Raw genomic sequence first — 19,513 nt, 5'->3', positions numbered from 1 at the left:
GGGTTCCATTTCCTGTAATGAGTAGGCTTCACAATTCTTTTATTTGGGGTTCCATTTCCTGTAATGAGTAGGTTTCACAATTCTTTTATTTGGGGTTCCATTTCCTGTAATGAGTAGGCCCACAATTCTTTTATTTGGGGTTCCATTTCCTGTAATGAATAGGCTTCACAATTCTTTTATTTGGGGTTCCATTTCCTGTAATGAGTAGACTTCACAATTCTTTTATTTGGGGTTCCATTTCCTGTAATGAGTAGGCTTCACAATTCTTTTATTTGGGGTTCCATTTCCTGTAATGAATAGGCTTCACAATTTTTTTTATTTGGGGTTCCATTTCCTATAATGTGTAGGGTTCATAATTCTTTTATTTGGGGTTCCATTTCCTGTAATGAGTAGGCTTCACAATTCTTTTATTTGGGGTTCCATTTCCTGTAATGAATAGGCTTCACAATTCTTTTATTTGGGGTTCCATTTCCGTAATGAGTAGGCTTCACAATTCTTTTATTTGGGGTTCCATTTCCTGTAATGAGTAGGGTTCATAATTCTTTTATTTGGGGTTCCATTTCCTGTAATGAGTAGGCTTCACAATTCTTTTATTTGGGGTTCCATTTCCTGTAATGAGTAGGCTTCACAATTCTTTTATTTGGGGTTCCATTTCCTGTAATGAGTAGGCTTCACAATTCTTTTATTTGGGGTTCCATTTCCTGTAATGAGTAGGCTTCACAATTCTTTTTTTTGGGGTTCCATTTCCTGTAATGAGTAGGCTTCACAATTCTTTTATTTGGGGTTCCATTTCACGTAATGAGTAGGCTTCACAATTCTTTTATTTGGGGTTCCATTTCCTGTAATGAGTAGGCTTCACAATTCTTTTATTTGGGGTTCCATTTCCTGTAATGAGTAGGCTTCACAATTCTTTTATTTGGGGTTCCATTTCCTGTAATGAGTAGGCTTCACAATTCTTTTATTTGGGTTTCCATTTCCTGTAATGAGTAGGCTTCACAATTCTTTTATTTGGGGTTCCATTTCACGTAATGAGTAGGCTTCACAATTCTTTTATTTGGGGTTCCATTTCCTGTAATGAGTAGGGTTCATAATTCTTTTATTTGGGGTTCCATTTCCTGTAATGAGTAGTCTTAACAATTCTTTTATTTGGGGTTCCATTTCCTGTAATGAGTAGGCTTCACAATTCTTTTATTTGGGGTTCCATTTCCTGTAATGAGTAGGCTTCACAATTCTTTTATTTGGGGTTCCATTTCCTGTAATGAGTAGGCTTCACAATTCTTTTATTTGGGGTTCCATTTCCTGTAATGAGTAGGCTTCACAATTCTTTTATTTGGGGTTCCATTTCCTGTAATGAGTAGGCTTCACAATTCTTTTATTTGGGGTTCCATTTCCTGTAATGAGTAGGCTTCACAATTCTTTTATTTGGGGTTCCATTTCCTGTAATGAGTAGGCTTCACAATTCTTTTATTTGGGGTTCCATTTCCTGTAATGAGTAGGCTTCACAATTTTTTTATTTGGGGTTCCATTTCCTGTAATGAGTAGGCTTCACAATTCTTTTATTTGGGGTTCCATTTCCTGTAATGAGTAGGCTTCACAATTCTTTTATTTGGGTTTCCATTTCCTGTAATGAGTAGGCTTCACAATTCTTTTATTTGGGGTTCCATTTCACGTAATGAGTAGGCTTCACAATTCTTTTATTTGGGGTTCCATTTCCTGTAATGAGTAGGGTTCATAATTCTTTTATTTGGGGTTCCATTTCCTGTAATGAGTAGGCTTCACAATTCTTTTATTTGGGGTTCCATTTCCTGTAATGAGTAGACTTCACAATTCTTTTATTTGGGGTTCCATTTCCTGTAATGAGTAGACTTCACAATTCTTTTATTTGGGGTTCCATTTCCTGTAATGAGTAGGCTTCACAATTCTTTTATTTGGGGTTCCATTTCCTGTAATGAGTAGGCTTCACAATTCTTTTATTTGGGGTTCCATTTCCTGTAATGAGTAGGCTTCATAATTCTTTTATTTGGGGTTCCATTTCCTGTAATGAGTAGGGTTCATAATTCTTTTATTTGGGGTTCCATTTCCCGTAATGAGTAGGCTCACAATTCTTTTATTTGGGGTTCCATTTCCTGTAATGAATAGGCTTCACAATTCTTTTATTTGGGGTTCCATTTCCTGTAATGAGTAGACTTCACAATTCTTTTATTTGGGGTTCCATTTCCTGTAATGAGTAGGCTTCACAATTCTTTTATTTGGGGTTCTATTTCCTGTAATGAATAGGCTTCACAATTTTTTTATTTGGGGTTCCATTTCACGTAATGAGTAGGCTTCACAATTCTTTTATTTGGGGTTCCATTTCCTGTAATGAGTAGGCTTTACAAATCTTTTATTTGGGGTTCCATTTAACGTAATGAGTAGGCTTCACAATTCTTTTTTTGGGGTTCCATTTCACGTAATGAGTAGGCTTCACAATTCTTTTATTTGGGGTTCCATTTCACGTAATGAGTAGGCTTCACAATTCTTTTATTTGGGGTTCCATTTCCCGTAATGAGTAGGCTTCACAATTCTTTTATTTGGGGTTCCATTCCCTGTAATGAGTAGGGTTCATAATTCTTTTATTTGGGGTTCCATTTCCTGTAATGTGTAGGCTTTACAATTCTTTTATTTGGGGTTCCATTTCACGTAATGAGTAGGCTTCACAATTCTTTTATTTGGGGTTCCATTTCCTGTAATGAGTACGCTTCATAATTCTTTTATTTGGGGTTTTATTTTCTGTAATGAGCAGGCTTCACAATACTTTTATTTGGGGTTCCATTTCCTGTAATGAGTAGGCTTCACAATTATTTTATTTGGGGTTCCATTTCCTGTAATGAGTAGGCTTCACAATTCTTTTATTTGGGGTTCCATTTCCTGTAATGAGTAGGCTTCACAATTCTTTTATTTGGGGTTCCATTTCCTGTAATGAGTAGGGTTCATAATTCTTTTATTTGGGGTTCCATTTCCTGTAATGTGTAGGCTTTACAATTCTTTTATTTGGGGTTCTATTTTTGTAATGAGTAGGCTTCACAATTCTTTTATTTGGGGTTCCATTTCCTGTAATGAGTAGGGTTCATAATTGTTTTATTTGGGGTTCCATTTCCTGTAATGAGTAGGGTTCATAATTCTTTTATTTGGGGTTCCATTTCCCGTAATGAGTAGGCTCACAATTCTTTTATTTGGGGTTCCATTTTTTGTAATGAATAGGCTTCAAAATTCTTTTATTTGGGGTTCCATTTCCTGTAATGAGTAGACTTCACAATTCTTTTATTTGGGGTTCCATTTCCTGTAATGAGTAGGCTTCACAATTCTTTTATTTAGGGTTCCATTTCCTGTAATGAATAGGCTTCACAATTTTTTTTATTTGGGGTTCCATTTCTTCTAATGAGTAGGGTTCATAATTCTTTTATTTGGGGTTCCATTTCCTGTAATGAGTAGGCTTCACAATTCTTTTATTTGGGGTTCCATTTCCTGTAATGAGTAGGCTTCACAATTCTTTTATTTGGGGTTCCATTTCCTGTAATGAGTAGGCTTCACAATTCTTTTATTTGGGGTTCCATTTCCTGTAATGAGTAGGCTTCACAATTTTTTTATTTGGGGTTTTATTTCACGTAATGAGTAGGCTTCACAATTCTTTTATTTGGTGTTCCATTTCCTGTAATGAGTAGGCTTCACAATTCTTTTATTTGGGTTTCCATTTCCTGTAATGAGTAGGCTTCACAATTCTTTTATTTGTGGTTTCATTTCACGTAATGAGTAGGCTTCACAATTCTTTTATTTGGGGTTCCATTTCCTGTAATGAGTAGGGTTCATAATTCTTTTATTTGGGGTTCCATTTCCTGTAATGAGTAGTCTTAACAATTCTTTTATTTGGGGTTCCATTTCCTGTAATGAGTAGACTTCACAATTCTTTTATTTGGGGTTCCATTTCCTGTAATGAGTAGGCCTCACAATACTTTTATTTGGTGTTCCATTTCCTGTAATGAGTAGGCTTCACAATTATTTTATTTGGGGTTCCATTTGCTGTAATGAGTAGGCTTCATAATTCTTTTATTTGGGGTTCCATTTCCTGTAATGAGTAGGCTTCACAATTCTTTTATTTGGGGTTCCATTTCCTGTAATGAGTAGGCTTCACAATTCTTTTATTTGGGGTTCCATTTCCTGTAATGAGTAGACTTCACAATTCTTTTATTTGGGGTTCCATTTCCTGTAATGAGTAGGCTTCACAATTTTTTTATTTGGGGTTTTATTTCACGTAATGAGTAGGCTTCACAATTCTTTTATTTGGTGTTCCATTTCCTGTAATGAGTAGGCTTCACAATTCTTTTATTTGGGGTTCCATTTCCTGTAATGAGTAGGCTTCACAATTCTTTTATTTGTGGTTTCATTTCACGTAATGAGTAGGCTTCACAATTCTTTTATTTGTGGTTTCATTTCACGTAATGAGTAGGCTTCACAATTCTTTTATTTGGGGTTCCATTTCCTGTAATGAGTAGGGTTCATAATTCTTTTATTTGGGGTTCCATTTCCTGTAATGAGTAGGCTTAACAATTCTTTTATTTGGGGTTCCATTTCCTGTAATGAGTAGACTTCACAATTTTTTTATTTGGGGTTCCATTTCCTGTAATGAGTAGGCCTCACAATACTTTTATTTGGTGTTCCATTTCCTGTAATGAGTAGGCTTCACAATTATTTTATTTGAGGTTCCATTTGCTGTAATGAGTAGGCTTCATAATTCTTTTATTTGGGGTTCCATTTCCTGTAATGAGTAGGCTTAACAATTCTTTTATTTGGGGTTCCATTTCCTGTAATGAGTAGACTTCACAATTCTTTTATTTGGGGTTCCATTTCCTGTAATGAGTAGGCTTCACAATTATTTTATTTGGGGTTCCATTTCCTGTAATGAGTAGGCTTCACAATTCATTTATTTGGGGTTCCATTTCCTGTAATGAGTAGGGTTCACAATTCTTTTATTTGGGGTTCCATTTCCTGTAATGAGTAGACTTCACAATTCTTTTATTTGGGGTTCCATTTCCTGTAATGAATAGGCTTCACAATTCTTTTATTTGGGGTTCCATTTCCTGTAATGAGTAGACTTCACAATTCTTTTATTTGGGGTTCCATTTCCTGTAATGAGTAGACTTCACAATTCTTTTATTTCGGGTTCCATTTCCTGTAATGAATAGGCTTCACAATTCTTTTATTTGGGGTTCCATTTCCTGTAATGAATAGGCTTCACAATTTTTTTATTTGGGGTTCCATTTCCTCTAATGAGTAGGGTTCATAATTTATTTATTTGGGGTTCCATTTCGTGTAATGAGTAGGCTTTACAATTCTTTTATTTGGGGTTCCATTTCCTGTAATGAGTAGGCTTCATAATTCTTTTATTTGGGGTTCCATTTCCTGTAATGAGTAGGGTTCATAATTCTTTTATTTGGGGTTCCATTTCCCGTAATGAGTAGGCTCACAATTCTTTTATTTGGGGTTCCATTTCCTGTAATGAATAGGCTTAACAATTCTTTTATTTGGGGTTCCATTTCCTGTAATGAGTAGACTTCACAATTCTTTTATTTGGGGTTCCATTTCCTGTAATGAGTAGGCTTCACAATTCTTTTATTTGGGGTTCTATTTCCTGTAATGAATAGGCTTCACAATTTTTTTATTTGGGGTTCCATTTCACGTAATGAGTAGGCTTCACAATTCTTTTATTTGGGGTTCCATTTCCTGTAATGAGTAGGCTTTACAAATCTTTTATTTGGGGTTCCATTTAACGTAATGAGTAGGCTTCACAATTCTTTTTTTGGGGTTCCATTTCACGTAATGAGTAGGCTTCACAATTCTTTTATTTGGGGTTCCATTTCACGTAATGAATAGGCTTCACAATTCTTTTATTTGGGGTTCCATTTCCTGTAATGAGTAGGCTTTATAATTTTTTTATTTGGGGTTCCATTTCCTGTAATAAGTAGGCTTCATAATACTTTTATTTGGGGTTCCATTTCCTGTAATGAGTAGGCTTCACAATTATTTTATTTGGGGTTCCATTTCCTGTAATGAGTAGGCTTCACAATTCTTTTATTTGGGGTTCCATTTCCCTTAATGAGTAGGCTTCACAATTATTTTATTTGGGGTTCCATTTCCTGTAATGAGTAGGCTTCACAATTTTTTTATTTGGCGTTCCATTTCCTGTAATGAGTAGGCTTCGCAATTCTTTTATTTGGGGTTCCATTTCACGTAATGAATAGGCTTCACAATTCTTTTATTTGGGGTTCCATTTCCTATAATGTGTAGGGTTCATAATTCTTTTATTTGGGGTTCCATTTCCTGTAATGAGTAGGCTTCACAATTCTTTTATTTGGGGTTCCATTTCCTGTAATGAATAGGCTTCACAATTCTTTTATTTGGGGTTCCATTTCACGTAATGAGTAGGCTTCACAATTCTTTTATTTGGGGTTCCATTTCCTCTAATGAGTAGGGTTCATAATTTTTTTATTTGGGGTTCCATTTCCTGTAATGAGTAGGCTTCACAATTCTTTTATTTGGGGTTCCATTTCCTGTAATGAGTAGGCTTCACAATTCTTTTATTTGGGGTTCCATTTCACGTAATGAGTAGGCTTCACAATTCTTTTATTTGGGGTTCCATTTCCTGTAATGAGTAGGCTTTACAATTCTTTTATTTGGGGTTCCATTTAACGTAATGAGTAGGCTTCACAATTCTTTTTTGGGGGTTCCATTTCACGTAATGAGTAGGCTTCACAATTCTTTTATTTGGGGTTCCATTTCCCGTAATGAGTAGGCTTCACAATTCTTTTATTTGGGGTTCCATTTCCTGTAATGAGTAGGGTTCACAATTCTTTTATTTGGGGTTCCATTTCCTGTAATGAATAGGCTTCACAATTCTTTTATTTGGGGTTCCATTTCCCGTAATGAGTAGGCTTCACAATTCTTTTATTTGGGGTTCCATTTCCTGTAATGAGTAGGCTTCACAATTATTTAATTTGGGGTTCCATTTCCTGTAATAAGTAGGCTTCACAATTCTTTTATTTGGGGTTCCATTTCCCGTAATGAGTAGGCTTCACAATTCTTTTATTTGGTGTTCCATTTCCCGTAATGAGTAGGGTTCATAATTCTTTTATTTTGGGTTCCATTTCCTGTAATGAGTAGGCTTCACAATTCTTTTATTTGGGGTTCCTTTTCCTGTAATGAGTAGGTTTCACAATTCTTTTATTTGGGGTTCCATTTCCCGTAATGAGTAGGCTCACAATTCTTTTATTTGGGGTTCCATTTCCTGTAATGAATAGGCTTCACAATTCTTTTATTTGGGGTTCCATTTCCTGTAATGAGTAGACTTCACAATTCTTTTATTTGGGGTTCCATTTCCTGTAATGAGTAGGCTTCACAATTCTTTTATTTGGGGTTCCATTTCCTGTAATGAATAGGCTTCACAATTTTTTTTATTTGGGGTTCCATTTCCTATAATGTGTAGGGTTCATAATTCTTTTATTTGGGGTTCCATTTCCTGTAATGAGTAGGCTTCACAATTCTTTTATTTGGGGTTCCATTTCCTGTAATGAATAGGCTTCACAATTCTTTTATTTGGGGTTCCATTTCACGTAATGAGTAGGCTTCACAATTCTTTTATTTGGGGTTCCATTTCCTCTAATGAGTAGGGTTCATAATTCTTTTATTTGGGGTTCCATTTCCTGTAATGAGTAGGCTTCACAATTCTTTTATTTGGGGTTCCATTTCCTGTAATGAGTAGGCTTCACAATTCTTTTATTTGGGGTTCCATTTCACGTAATGAGTAGGCTTCACAATTCTTTTATTTGGGGTTCCATTTCCTGTAATGAGTAGGCTTCACAATTCTTTTTTGGGGGTTCCATTTCACGAAATGAGTAGGCTTCACAATTATTTTATTTAAGGTTCCATTTCACGTAATGAGTAGGCTTCACAATTCTTTTATTTGGGGTTCCATTTCCCGTAATGAGTAGGCTTCACAATTCTTTTATTTGGTGTTCCATTTCTTTTTTCCAGTAATTTCTTTTTTATACAAAAAACGACACTAGTACATGAATAAAAAACATATAATGGACTACTTTGGATACATAACTAAATTAGAGATTAGGTTAGAAGAAATCATTGTGAGCGATAGAATCGATTCAGCTATATGAGCGCCCCCACGTTTGGTGTTGCTGACTCACAAAAATGTTCCTAATAGAAAGGAAAAAAATTATAATTATGAAAAAGTTTGAATTTTTAAAGGTAAGTAGGTATTGATATGTAGGTAACGTAGCTAGCTATAATAATATAGAAAGTTTTAATACTATAAAAAGTATTGAAATAAGAAAGTGAAAACTGGAGAATCTGAGTTACATAAAATTTAAGAACCTTTATCCCTACTATTTCTCAGTTTAACATAATTACAGTGATCTGTCAAAGTATGGACAATCTGTGTTTAAGTAAGTCAGTTTTTGTGGTTTCTGACTTTCTTGTCTCTATATTTTTGTAGCATTAAAACTTTCTATGCTACTACAGCTAGTTAGGTTATGTACATATCGATTTTGACTAGACTTTATATTATAAAATTAAAAAAATATTAAACTTTTAAATTTGATTAAATATCCGATTAACCAACTATAGATTCTGGGGGAGCATCGTTTAATAAAAATTTTATTTATTTTTTATTCAACATGAAATCTCATGCAAATGGAAGGTTAGTGAGTAAGAAGTTTGAGTCTGAGTTTATTTTATGATGATCAGCACTTCAGGTTTCCTTAGTACATTTATTGTTTACATAGAAAGCTTGATTTTCCTAGAAATTTATGTATTGTTATGGGTGCAGACAGCAACGTATTAATACCTATCAGATATGTATGTATGCTAGGGATGGAGTGAATATTGAGAATCAGTTTAGTTTGTTTTGAATTTCGCGCAAAGCTTCACGAGGGTTATATGCGTTAGCCGTCCTTAATTTAGCAGTGTAAGACTATAGGAAAGGCAACTAGTCATCACCACCTACCACCATCTCTGGGCTACCCATTTACCAACGAGTAGTGGAATTGACTGTAACATTACAATGCCCCTACGGCTGAAAGGGCGAGCATGTTTGGCGTCATGGGGATTCAAATCCGCGACCTTCAGAGGAGGAGTCGAGCGTTCTAACCACCTGGCCATGTCGGGCCCTGAAGATCAGTAATAGAACACAAACATGAATACTTCATACTTTTATCAATAGGAAAATGAATATAGAAAAAATGCTAATTATATGAATACCTAGAAATGTATTTGTGAATACTTTGTCAGGAAATATGCAACAATGATAAGACAGCAGACGATAAGATTTCAAACATTTTTGCCCCCAGTGGCACAGCGGTATGTCTGCAGAATTATACTCTTAGAAATAGTATTGAGCAGAGCTCTTTGTGTAGATTTGTGCTCAATAACAAAGAAGACAATCATTACTTTTATTTTATGAAAAAAAAAACTTTTTAAACACTGAAACAAACGAAATTTGACCAAATAATTTCAATAATTCGATTTTCAAAATCTCTTAACGGTGTTTTAGAACAAACCAAAATGTAAGTAGTTTATGATAAGTGACCGTCATTCTTTATGAACTGTATGTGTGGTCAGAGAGACAGCGGCGATCAGGTCTTGAGGCTTTGCCCAAGAATTCTGGAACACTCAAATAGTGTTTTTATAGCAGAGTTATGGTAGGAACATGTTATAGGGTTGATTTTTTCAGGAATGTAATCGAGATAGGTGTTGATTTCTGTGTCCTCTGAAGATAAAGTGGCTGGTTTCTTGAGGGAAGCAAATAATCTAAAGAACTTACTTTTTGTCAAGGGGGTTACAACCCTCCTTTGGATTCATGGTTGTAGGATTATTTGTTGAGAAATCTTATTGACTTTCTACTACAGGGTCATTTGATTGGTTCATATACCATAGGTCACACATTTCATCGTGTTAGTGTTACCGACTGAACTGTGGTCTCTCTCCCAAGTAGGTCACTTGATAGTATTGATTTTCAAATATGGGACACAATGGCCGATGCTTTGGAAATTACTTTCATTAGCGGCCCAATGTTTTATGCCATCTCTGATAACAAGTTATGTTTCCGAAGAAATTTAGATAAATTATCTGCTGAATAAGATTCATCCAAAAATTCATCTTCTGAATAACTATCTGAAGATGGGCTATCACCATCTCCACACTACGTAGTATTTGTGGTTCAAAGCAGGAAGCCTTGATCATGTTGGATGCGTTATCAGACATGACATATCACACCTTGAAAATATTTATTATTTTACCACATTGAGCTCTTATCAGATGTGTGGCATCCCTTGAGACATCGATATGCCAGCATGACTGTTTGTATTTTCCAGTCAAGTATAAAATGACCAGTGAATCCAAGAAAGCTAAACACTTGTCTGATACACCAGATGTCCACAGTGACATTGACGTTAGATGCTTGCAACTGAAAAAAAAACAAAAAACGTACCACGAATCCATGGTTACCGGTAGATCATGGAAATCTTTTGACTTCGCTAATGATAATGGTTACAGTGCACCAGGTTTGTCTGAGATATACTTCTGACAAAGGTGTGTAGACTTATATTTAGTTGATTCTGTGCAGTACATTGCTGCTACCCGTAGGTGGAAGTACCAGAGACAGATGTAGACTTTTTGATTATACTACAAATACAGAAGAGTATCTAAGTTATATAATACAGTTTATGAGAAAGTTAAATTAACAATATTATACTGTATAATTTATATAGAAGATAGTTCATATTAAATTAATAAAACGAATAAAAATGCTTATCATTATATGTGTTAGCAGGTTAGGAATGGTTTATCCTGAAGTAAAAATAATGCACTAAAAATATTTACATTTTACCTTAACGTTACAGAACTATCAGTAGGAGCTATGTAATAGTCATATACCACTGAAGGCTGTTTGGTAGCCATCACAAACTATCTCAAGTGACTCGACTAGATTACTAACCATGCAATACAATAAGTGTTAAAGTGTTTGAAGATTGTTTGTTTGTAATTAAGAACAAAGACAAACGATGGGCTACCTGTGCTCTGCCCACAACGGATATTGAAACCCGGTTTTAGCGTTGTAAATCTACGGCATACCGTTGTGCCACTAAGGGGCAGTGTTTGAAGAGTGTTGACCTGTTTCAATCCTTTCGTTCTGGTCATCCTTTACTTAGTAGTTTTCTGTAATTTACATTAAAAATATAATTAAAGTAATCTTTGTTCATGTTACACAGTTAGTGTAGCTTACAATCGTAGCTAATAATTTTAATATTTTAATAGTATACAAGTTTTAAATTGCAATTTTATAAGGCAGTATTTTAGAAAATCCTGAATTTTCCCTACTATGACAAATGTAACTTTTTTCTCTGTGCATACTATCTTTTCTAATGTCTTTACCATCCCTACAACAAATACGAAATTTAACGTAAATTACTTATAATATTGTCATCTCTCAGATAAAGCATAATTTTCATGCCCTTAAAGACTGGATGGATTTCTACACCTGAAAAATCATGACCATGATAACGGAATGATAGTAGTTTTCATGAAGACTGGGGGGATTCCTGCACCTGACTAACCAACACTGTGAAAACGTAATGATAGTAGTTTCCATGAAGACTGGGGGGATTCCTGCACCTGACTAACCAACACTGTGGAAACATAATCGTATAATTAAGTTAATTACTCATTTTTGTCGAGTCCTAAGGAACGTGTCACGTGCTAAACCTAATGGTTAACATCTTCATGATGAAAAATGATTGCACTCGCCATATGATGTTTTTACGGTGTGTAGTAACTCTTACGAGTTCGCATCTTGACGAACAGTAATATAATTCTCCATATGCTGATTTCAAGATGTTCGTATCATTTGAAATTTAACTGTATTTTAATACGGTGCCATAATAATTAGATTTCAGTAATTATTAGAACCATCTTATTGAACAATAATGTGGATGTAGAGGCAATACTATAAATACTGTGTTTGTGTCTGAAGGTAGTTTTGTATTCAAATCAAAAAATAAAATTATAACAATGTTATTAGCGATTATTCTACTCTAACGTTTGTCATTTATTTCTTGCGAATGATGTAAATAAACACGTGAGAAATGTGAATCGTTGGAGAATTTCGATTGAAATCACTTGATAGCTCCGTTACGATTAGACGAATTGAAGTAGAACATTCCAATTCATCTTTTCAGACTCAACTTACCAAACACATTTGAGTATATATACTTTTTATTTTCGAAACATATGGTTTGAAGCATAACGTGAGGACTGGGATGGATTATAACGTTCTTGGTGGGAAGTACAAATTTTATTTGAATATACTTCTCTTGAATGCCACGAGGTGGAGCTTTAAAGATCGTTAGAGAGCTAAATTAATCAGTGATGACGAGAAACCCACTTGTTGAGAAATTTATATGCAAAAACGGCTCGTTTGGGCTGAGAAAACACTTTACATAGAAGAGCGAACAACGTTTCGACCTTCTTCGGTCATCGTCAGGTTCACAAAGAAAGAGGTAACTGACCGGAAGCTGACCACATGTTTGAAAGGGGTTGTGTAACTGTGTGTCGAAATGTAGAGGGCGACAAAACCCGGCACAAAACTGAGGTCTATACTATGTAAAAACTACACTGACAAACACCACACCAACATTATTTATAAAATACAATGTGATAACTGCCACGACTTCTATATTGGAGAAACAAGTAGAAAAATGGAAACCAGATTCAAAGAACATAAAAGTCACCTTCTCACGTTTTCGAACACTGCAAGTCAAATAAACACAACATAACCATAGAAAACACTCAAATACTAAATAAAGAAACAAACATAAACAAACGTAAAATTAAAGAAGCCTTACTTATACAACAACTTAAACCCAAAATAAACCAATATAAAGGAACGTCTTTATACCTATATTAATATAATAAATAAAATTATATATTCAAACATCTAATACCGCCCTCTACATTTCGACACACAGTTACACAACCCCTTTCAAACATGTGGTCAGCTTCCGGTCAGTTACCTCTTTCTTTGTGAACCTGACGATGACCGAAGAAGGTCGAAACGTTGTTCGCTCTTCTATGTAAAGTGTTTTCTCAGCCCAAACGAGCCGTTTTTGCATATAGAAAGCTAAATTATTTGTCAAGTAACTTTGCTGACGTCATTTGACAATTCTCGGAAAAGGTGGTTTGATTTATTTTGTTGTAAGAGTTGTCAGGTAACGTAATGCTTCATTAAGGGGTGAGAGGGTTTGAAGAAAGTAAACAGTACAGACGTTTATGGAACCTCTATCAAAGATGTTTGAGCACAATATAGCTCTCTCTTGTATGTTCTTATTTCATAATAAACTTTTTACTTTCGTTTCCACCTTCTATTATTCCGGGTTTTGAATTCTTTTGTCATCCACTTATTTCTTTTTATCTCAGAATGAATTCAGATGCCTTACTAATTTCCTGAGATAGGATGCCAATTTACAAAGCATGTGACCGTCCAAAATAAACAGTAAATCTATTGCGCCCTTAGGGTACGAAGAAAGGAAACTGTGAAAGTTTCTACTTTTCATTGCACGCATCTTTATTTTAAATTGATCTCCCAAGATGTTTTTAATGGTGACATGTCAGTGTTTCAGATCTTTCATTCACTTGCAAAAATCATAGAAAATGGTAAGGCATTCATTCGCTCAGTTAGGTCACGAGTGTGCATCTAATGTTATCATAAATTTACATAATCTTTTGCAACATTAATAATATCTGTATGTCCCCGCTATGGATGCTGGTATCAGTTTCACAATACATACAAATAAACGTGATCAGCTAGAAGGTACATTTGTATTTTAATGCAACTAAAAATCTATTTGTTGAATTATTTGATTTATTTAAACTTTCACTAAATATAATTATTCTACTGTCATTGTGATCATATTAAGAACACATGAACGTTTAACAGATGAAAACAAGATGTCTTCCTGATTTCGGTCACTGTGAATCAACCAAACTTACTTATTCTTTGTTTAATACATAAATCCAGAATAACAGACCTCATTTTTTTCCATCATGAGGCTCAAAACACAAAGAATCTATTCTTTTAATTGTTTTATCATAATGTTTCTCAGAACGAAGAAACATCAAGTTCCATGACATTGGAAATTATATTTTCAATGCTAATTTCTTCACAAACTGGACGGGATATTAGGAATAAGTCTCCGTTGTTTGTCACTAGGTGGATTTGAACAGTCAAAATTATATTCGCCTAATAATTTTGATACACTGGACAGACGAGAAGTCGAAGTCTCAACGAACAGACGATTTATGAACATTATTATGTATTTATTATTTCAGTTCTCTTGTTTTAAGCTCCGACTAACATGTTAAAAACTGCTGGAAATACTTGAAAGAGAACTTGTTTCAATTGTTTGTAAACACCTGTGAATTAATGAACACCCTGAGTGTGAAAGTGTGGTATCAGGTTTTTCTACAACGTATCAATTGTTTCTGAGGTATATTTGTAAAGCTAAATAATATATACTTTCAAATATACTAATCTAATTCTCTACTCAGATAACCGTTTCGTTTGATTTTTTTTTAATTTCGCGCACAGCTACTCGAGGGCTATCTGCGCTAGCCATCCCTAATTTAGCAGTGTAAGACTAGAGGGAAGGCAGCTAGTCATCACCACCGACCGCCAACTCTTGAGCTACTCGTTTACCGACGAATAGTGGAATTGACCGTAACGTTATAGCGCTCCCACAGCTGAAAGGACGAAAAATTTCTGTGTGACGGGGATTCAAACCGCTGCCCTCGGATTACGAGTCGAGTGCCTTAACCACCTGGTCAGGGCCGGGCCTACTAGATAATGAATTTTACCAAAAACAACATATTTATTTATTTAGAAGATGCTAAACCCAAATCAGTATACTAATATTCATATTAAAATCACGTGAATAGTTATCGCAAGAATTTATCTATGCGTATGAACACATGACGTGTTTGCAACAGAGCTTTAAAATCTACCTGTGTTATTGCTGTGTTTGTATATCAAAAACATAACATATGTTTACAGTAGGCCTATAACCTGCTGCTTGTGTTGGTTTTGTGTTTGTATATGAAAACATAACACATGTTTACAGTACAGCCCTGTTATACTAATTGTGTTGTTGTTATTGTTGTGTTTATATCGACTCCTTTATAAGTCATTGAAAACACGATACATGTAACTGAAGTTATTTTTCAGTAAATATAAAATGTATCGTCTTATATGTCTGTTTGTGTGAAAACCCAGGTGATCATTCATAAAAACTGCTGTTTTAAAGTTTGTGTAACACTTTCTAACTTTCTAATAAATGAATAACGGTAAACGTTTATTATAAATAATGATTGTACTTATCCATCTTCAGAGTAAAGTTTTGTTCATGTAACATCTGAAGTAAATTTTCGTGTCAAATAGATGAAGTTTTAATTTAGAAAAACGAAAAGTGAAAATGAGATAAAAGTTTGTACAGCTTTTGTAAATACGTGTTTTGGTATTAAATATGGCTTCACTCAAAAACATTAAAACCGTATTAAAACTTAGCTAAGTAAGACTTTGGAGCGGATATAAATCTTTGTCGTGGCTAATGGTCTATACAATCACATATATTTAATTATTAACTTGTTATTAATTGTTTAGCAACTAAATATTAAATAAACTGATATAGTCGTATTGGCGAATAACCACAACAAAGTATATGAGATGTGTTAGACCTTCAAACATAGTAAGAGTAATTGTCTATCAGCATTTACTGTTTTAATTTTAAGATAAGGCAAACAAATATTTGGATATAAAATGTTTTTATTGAAGACTATCTGAATTTACAGTTGAACACTTACTAAGGATTTAAATGGGAAAAACACACACACAAAAACGTCAGTTTAGATGAATCAGGTTTTGATTGGTCGCAGTGAGGTGACGTAAAAAGATCTGGCGATTCTCATTGGACAGTTTTCTTGAGAGCTAAACGGTCTACTAGTGAATGAAAATATTACAACTGACAAAAATCAACACACTGAAACTTAATTTTTATAACAATATAATAACGTATTAAAACAAGCATTTTAAATTTTATAATTAGAATATTCAAATAATATATTGTTTTGAATGAACAATTCTAGATAAAAGACAGAGAACAAGACTTACTCGTGTAATAGCTATGTTTACGTCTTTATAGACGTTTAGTTTTTTTAATCAATCGAATAAGCTCTAAAGAGAATAAAAACGACACGTGTATAAGATGAGAAACAAACTGTGTCCGATAAAGAATTTTACTGGTTTAAAACTAACTTTGTTACTTGTAAGTAATATTAGTTTGATAAACTGTCACAGGAACATAAGAGTGTAGTAGTAAAATGATATCTTGAGTCCAAATAAACAACAAGCAGTGAGTAATGTTCCAATGATAAAAAGAACAAACATAATCAGTATATGTTTCAATACTGTGTAACATTAATTAAATTATAATGAATTTTACTATTTTTTGAACTGCTTTTAAGTTACTTACGATTTAATGACCATAGCCATAATGAGGATAAACGGGATAAGCCCAGGGACAGTAGACACCGTGGTAACCATGTCTGTAGCCACCCAAACGTCCGCCATAGCCACCTCCATAACCACCTCCGTAGCCTCCGCCATAGCCACCTCCATAACCACCTCCGTAGCCTCCGCCATAGCCACCCAAATGTCCTCCATAGCCACCTCCCAAACCACCTATTCCCCCATAATAACCACTCCCGTAGCCCCCGCCATAGCCTCCTCCGAGATATCCTCCACCTCCACCATAAAGGTAACCAGCAAAGCTTGAGGCGACGAGAGCCACGAAAACACAAAGGCCAAGCTGAAATATCAGAGGTTAACATTAGGTTTTAAACATTGTAGAAACTGTTCATTTATGTTCATACTCAATGAAGAAATGTGTTGCAAACACTGTATATCTTAATTAACTGGTGATATTGGCAGCCATTTTATGTATAGTAATACGTTCAGGAGTATCGCGAGATCGAATTTCTGTCCTGACGATACGCAGACCTGACAGATAACAACTGAGTCAAGACAAACACTTGGAATAATTATTCCATAAAATTTCAATAATTCTCAAAAAAACAACCATGTGTATTTATACAGCAATAATCTTTCAGAGTTACAGAACAGTTAAAACAAGTAACTTTGATATTTTAAAAATGCATTGAATATTGCGTTCTCTTCCAAAGACCCCAGAGTTTGGTAACATTTAACGAAAAGAAACAATAACTTGCTAATAAGTGAAATAGTCACTGAGAGTGTTAGTTGAAAATATACTTACAGCGAGTTTCATATTATCAGTGACGTTAAAGGATATTCCAAGCTTTTTACGTCAAGTAACTTCTTGTTGTGTGATGAAAACGAAAGGTTTTCTCCTTTTATACGCCTTGTCATCCAAACCGGAAGAAGTTCGGGGATTCGTCTAATAACAACAAAACAAACAGGGAATTGTGTACTAGTTTACTATGGCTATTTACAGCTTTTACATTTATTATTAGGAATTCTTTTTGTCTATCATATTCAGGTGAAGTTGCTTTACTAGAGACTATCACAGAACGCCCTCGTGCTCGGTTTATTTTGGGTTCCGGAAATACTTAATTTTTCGAGCACTCAAAGACAATACTACACTTATAGTATGAATATTGAAACTGGTTATGTTTAGAGAGAAACGCAACCACACCCTAAACAGATGATCAGGCGGGATAATGTAATCTTTCTGGATGACCTGTTTATTTCGTTTGTTGATAAGCTCAAGTCTACTCAGCACGGGTATCTAAACCCGATTTTTAGCATGATAAGCCCTGAGTCGTTTCGCTTAGCCACTGGTCTGTCTTCTGCATTAATTTCCACTTGACTTATTTTACAAGAAAGACAGAAGTGATGAAAACATATAATGTTTCTAACCTGTTGTGACATGATCAAGTCTTCAAGAAAATATTACGAAACTTTAAATGACAGTGAATTGAAAAGAAACTCAACTCTAGACATTCACACATCGTGTATAATATCTGATAATAATGTCAGAGACTTGTAAACAACGCAATATACAATCATATTGCATATACTGTCGAATACATTTATTTATCATTATTTTGCATATGGAAAAGAATTGTGGGATTTGGGTGTCACTCTTGTAATGTAACGTAGCATTTCGAGTCCAGTCACACTAGTTACGTCATGCTCGAAACTAACTTATTTTTATTTCTGAGTTATTATTAAGTGGTTCTGAAGTGACGAGAAACACCTCTTTTCAGTCGCCTTGCTAGCTGTTACTCGTCAGCTAACGTTTTGATCGTTTGGAATACAATAAAAAGCAACAACAAACATTCTACTGAAATAAATAATCTGTTAATTAATAATTTATTTTTGTTTCGTTTATTGTTAAGCGCAAAAGTACAAAATAGGTTATCTGCGCTGTGTCCACCACGCCTGCAGAAGTCAGGTTGTGTTTGTTGTTTTACCTTTATAAGCATACAGGCCTGTTATTGAACCACATATGGGAGTGGGGTATTACAGAGTGGAAGATCAGTCTTAGAGTACTGCTGAGAAAGTGTTACTTGAGTTTAGAATCAAATATAATAAGCTGACAGATTCGAATCCTGTCACCGAACAAGAACGCTCTGATTTTTGGTGACTGATTAACAATTAGTATTACTATTCATTAGTTACAGAGTAGTTCAAAGTTGACAGTTGATGGTGCTGACTGATTGCCTGCCTTCTAGTGTTTAACTTCAAAATTTGAAACTACAGTGTAGATAGCCCTCGTGTAGCTTTGCTCGGCATTCAACACAGACAAATTTCTTCTTGTGGATCTTTCTTCAGGAATGGCGACCTTATTTTCGTAGTGTTAGGGAAAATGATAAGTTAAGTAAGAACAACACTCAGTGTATTTGTAATGAATGCTGGTTTTAAGTACATGGATATTGATGTTGACAAATGAGTCGCTTTTCAGAAACATGGTGATATTATTTAACTGCTGGGTGGATTTATTTTAAAAATATGATTAATTGCTCTACTGGAGCTTTGGTAGATGCAACACGTCCAATGTCAATCTAATACCTTAATTAGGCGAATTGATTGGTCAGTCATTAAGTTTAACACTAAAGTCCAGAGTTCGATTCTCACCGTGGCCACAGCACAGAAAGTCTATTGTAAACTTATGATCTTATATAACCAAAGTTTTAAACAAATTATACATTCACTTCTTTTATTAAGGATTTTATTTATCAATTACAAAAAAGCATCATAATTGTGCTGTTAAACATTGTAAACATTGTAAATAAATATAGGCCCGGCATGGCCTAGCGCGTAAGGCGTGCGACTCGTAATCCGAGGGTCGCGGGTTCGCGCCCGAGTCGCCCTAAACATGCT

At 34.8% G+C, this 19,513-nt stretch overlaps 1 protein-coding gene across 2 annotated transcripts; it reads right to left on the bottom strand.

Moving 5' to 3' along the window:
- Window positions 1-15,949: 15,949 nt before the first annotated feature.
- Window positions 15,950-17,484, bottom strand: LOC143224325 (uncharacterized). 2 transcript variants are annotated; one of them, XM_076452718.1, is made up of 3 exons: window positions 17,424-17,484; window positions 16,623-16,958; window positions 15,950-16,090 (listed from the first exon to the last, which is right to left on the bottom strand). In XM_076452718.1, exons 1-2 carry the CDS (start codon window positions 17,433-17,435, stop codon window positions 16,626-16,628), a joined length of 345 nt encoding a protein of 114 aa, XP_076308833.1. In that variant the 5' UTR covers window positions 17,436-17,484; the 3' UTR covers window positions 15,950-16,090; window positions 16,623-16,625. The 2 variants fall into 2 exon arrangements, with proteins under 2 accessions (XP_076308833.1, XP_076308834.1); XM_076452719.1 differs by having other exon boundaries at window positions 15,950-16,087.
- Between the last annotated feature and the right edge of the window lie 2,029 nt (window positions 17,485-19,513).

The sequence above is a fragment of the Tachypleus tridentatus genome, chromosome 8 (assembly GCF_004210375.1).
Source record: "Tachypleus tridentatus isolate NWPU-2018 chromosome 8, ASM421037v1, whole genome shotgun sequence".
Lineage (NCBI taxonomy): Eukaryota > Metazoa > Arthropoda > Merostomata > Xiphosura > Limulidae > Tachypleus > Tachypleus tridentatus.
Note: the sequence above shows the minus strand (reverse complement) of the source record. Positions and strands in the feature narration are given on the sequence as shown.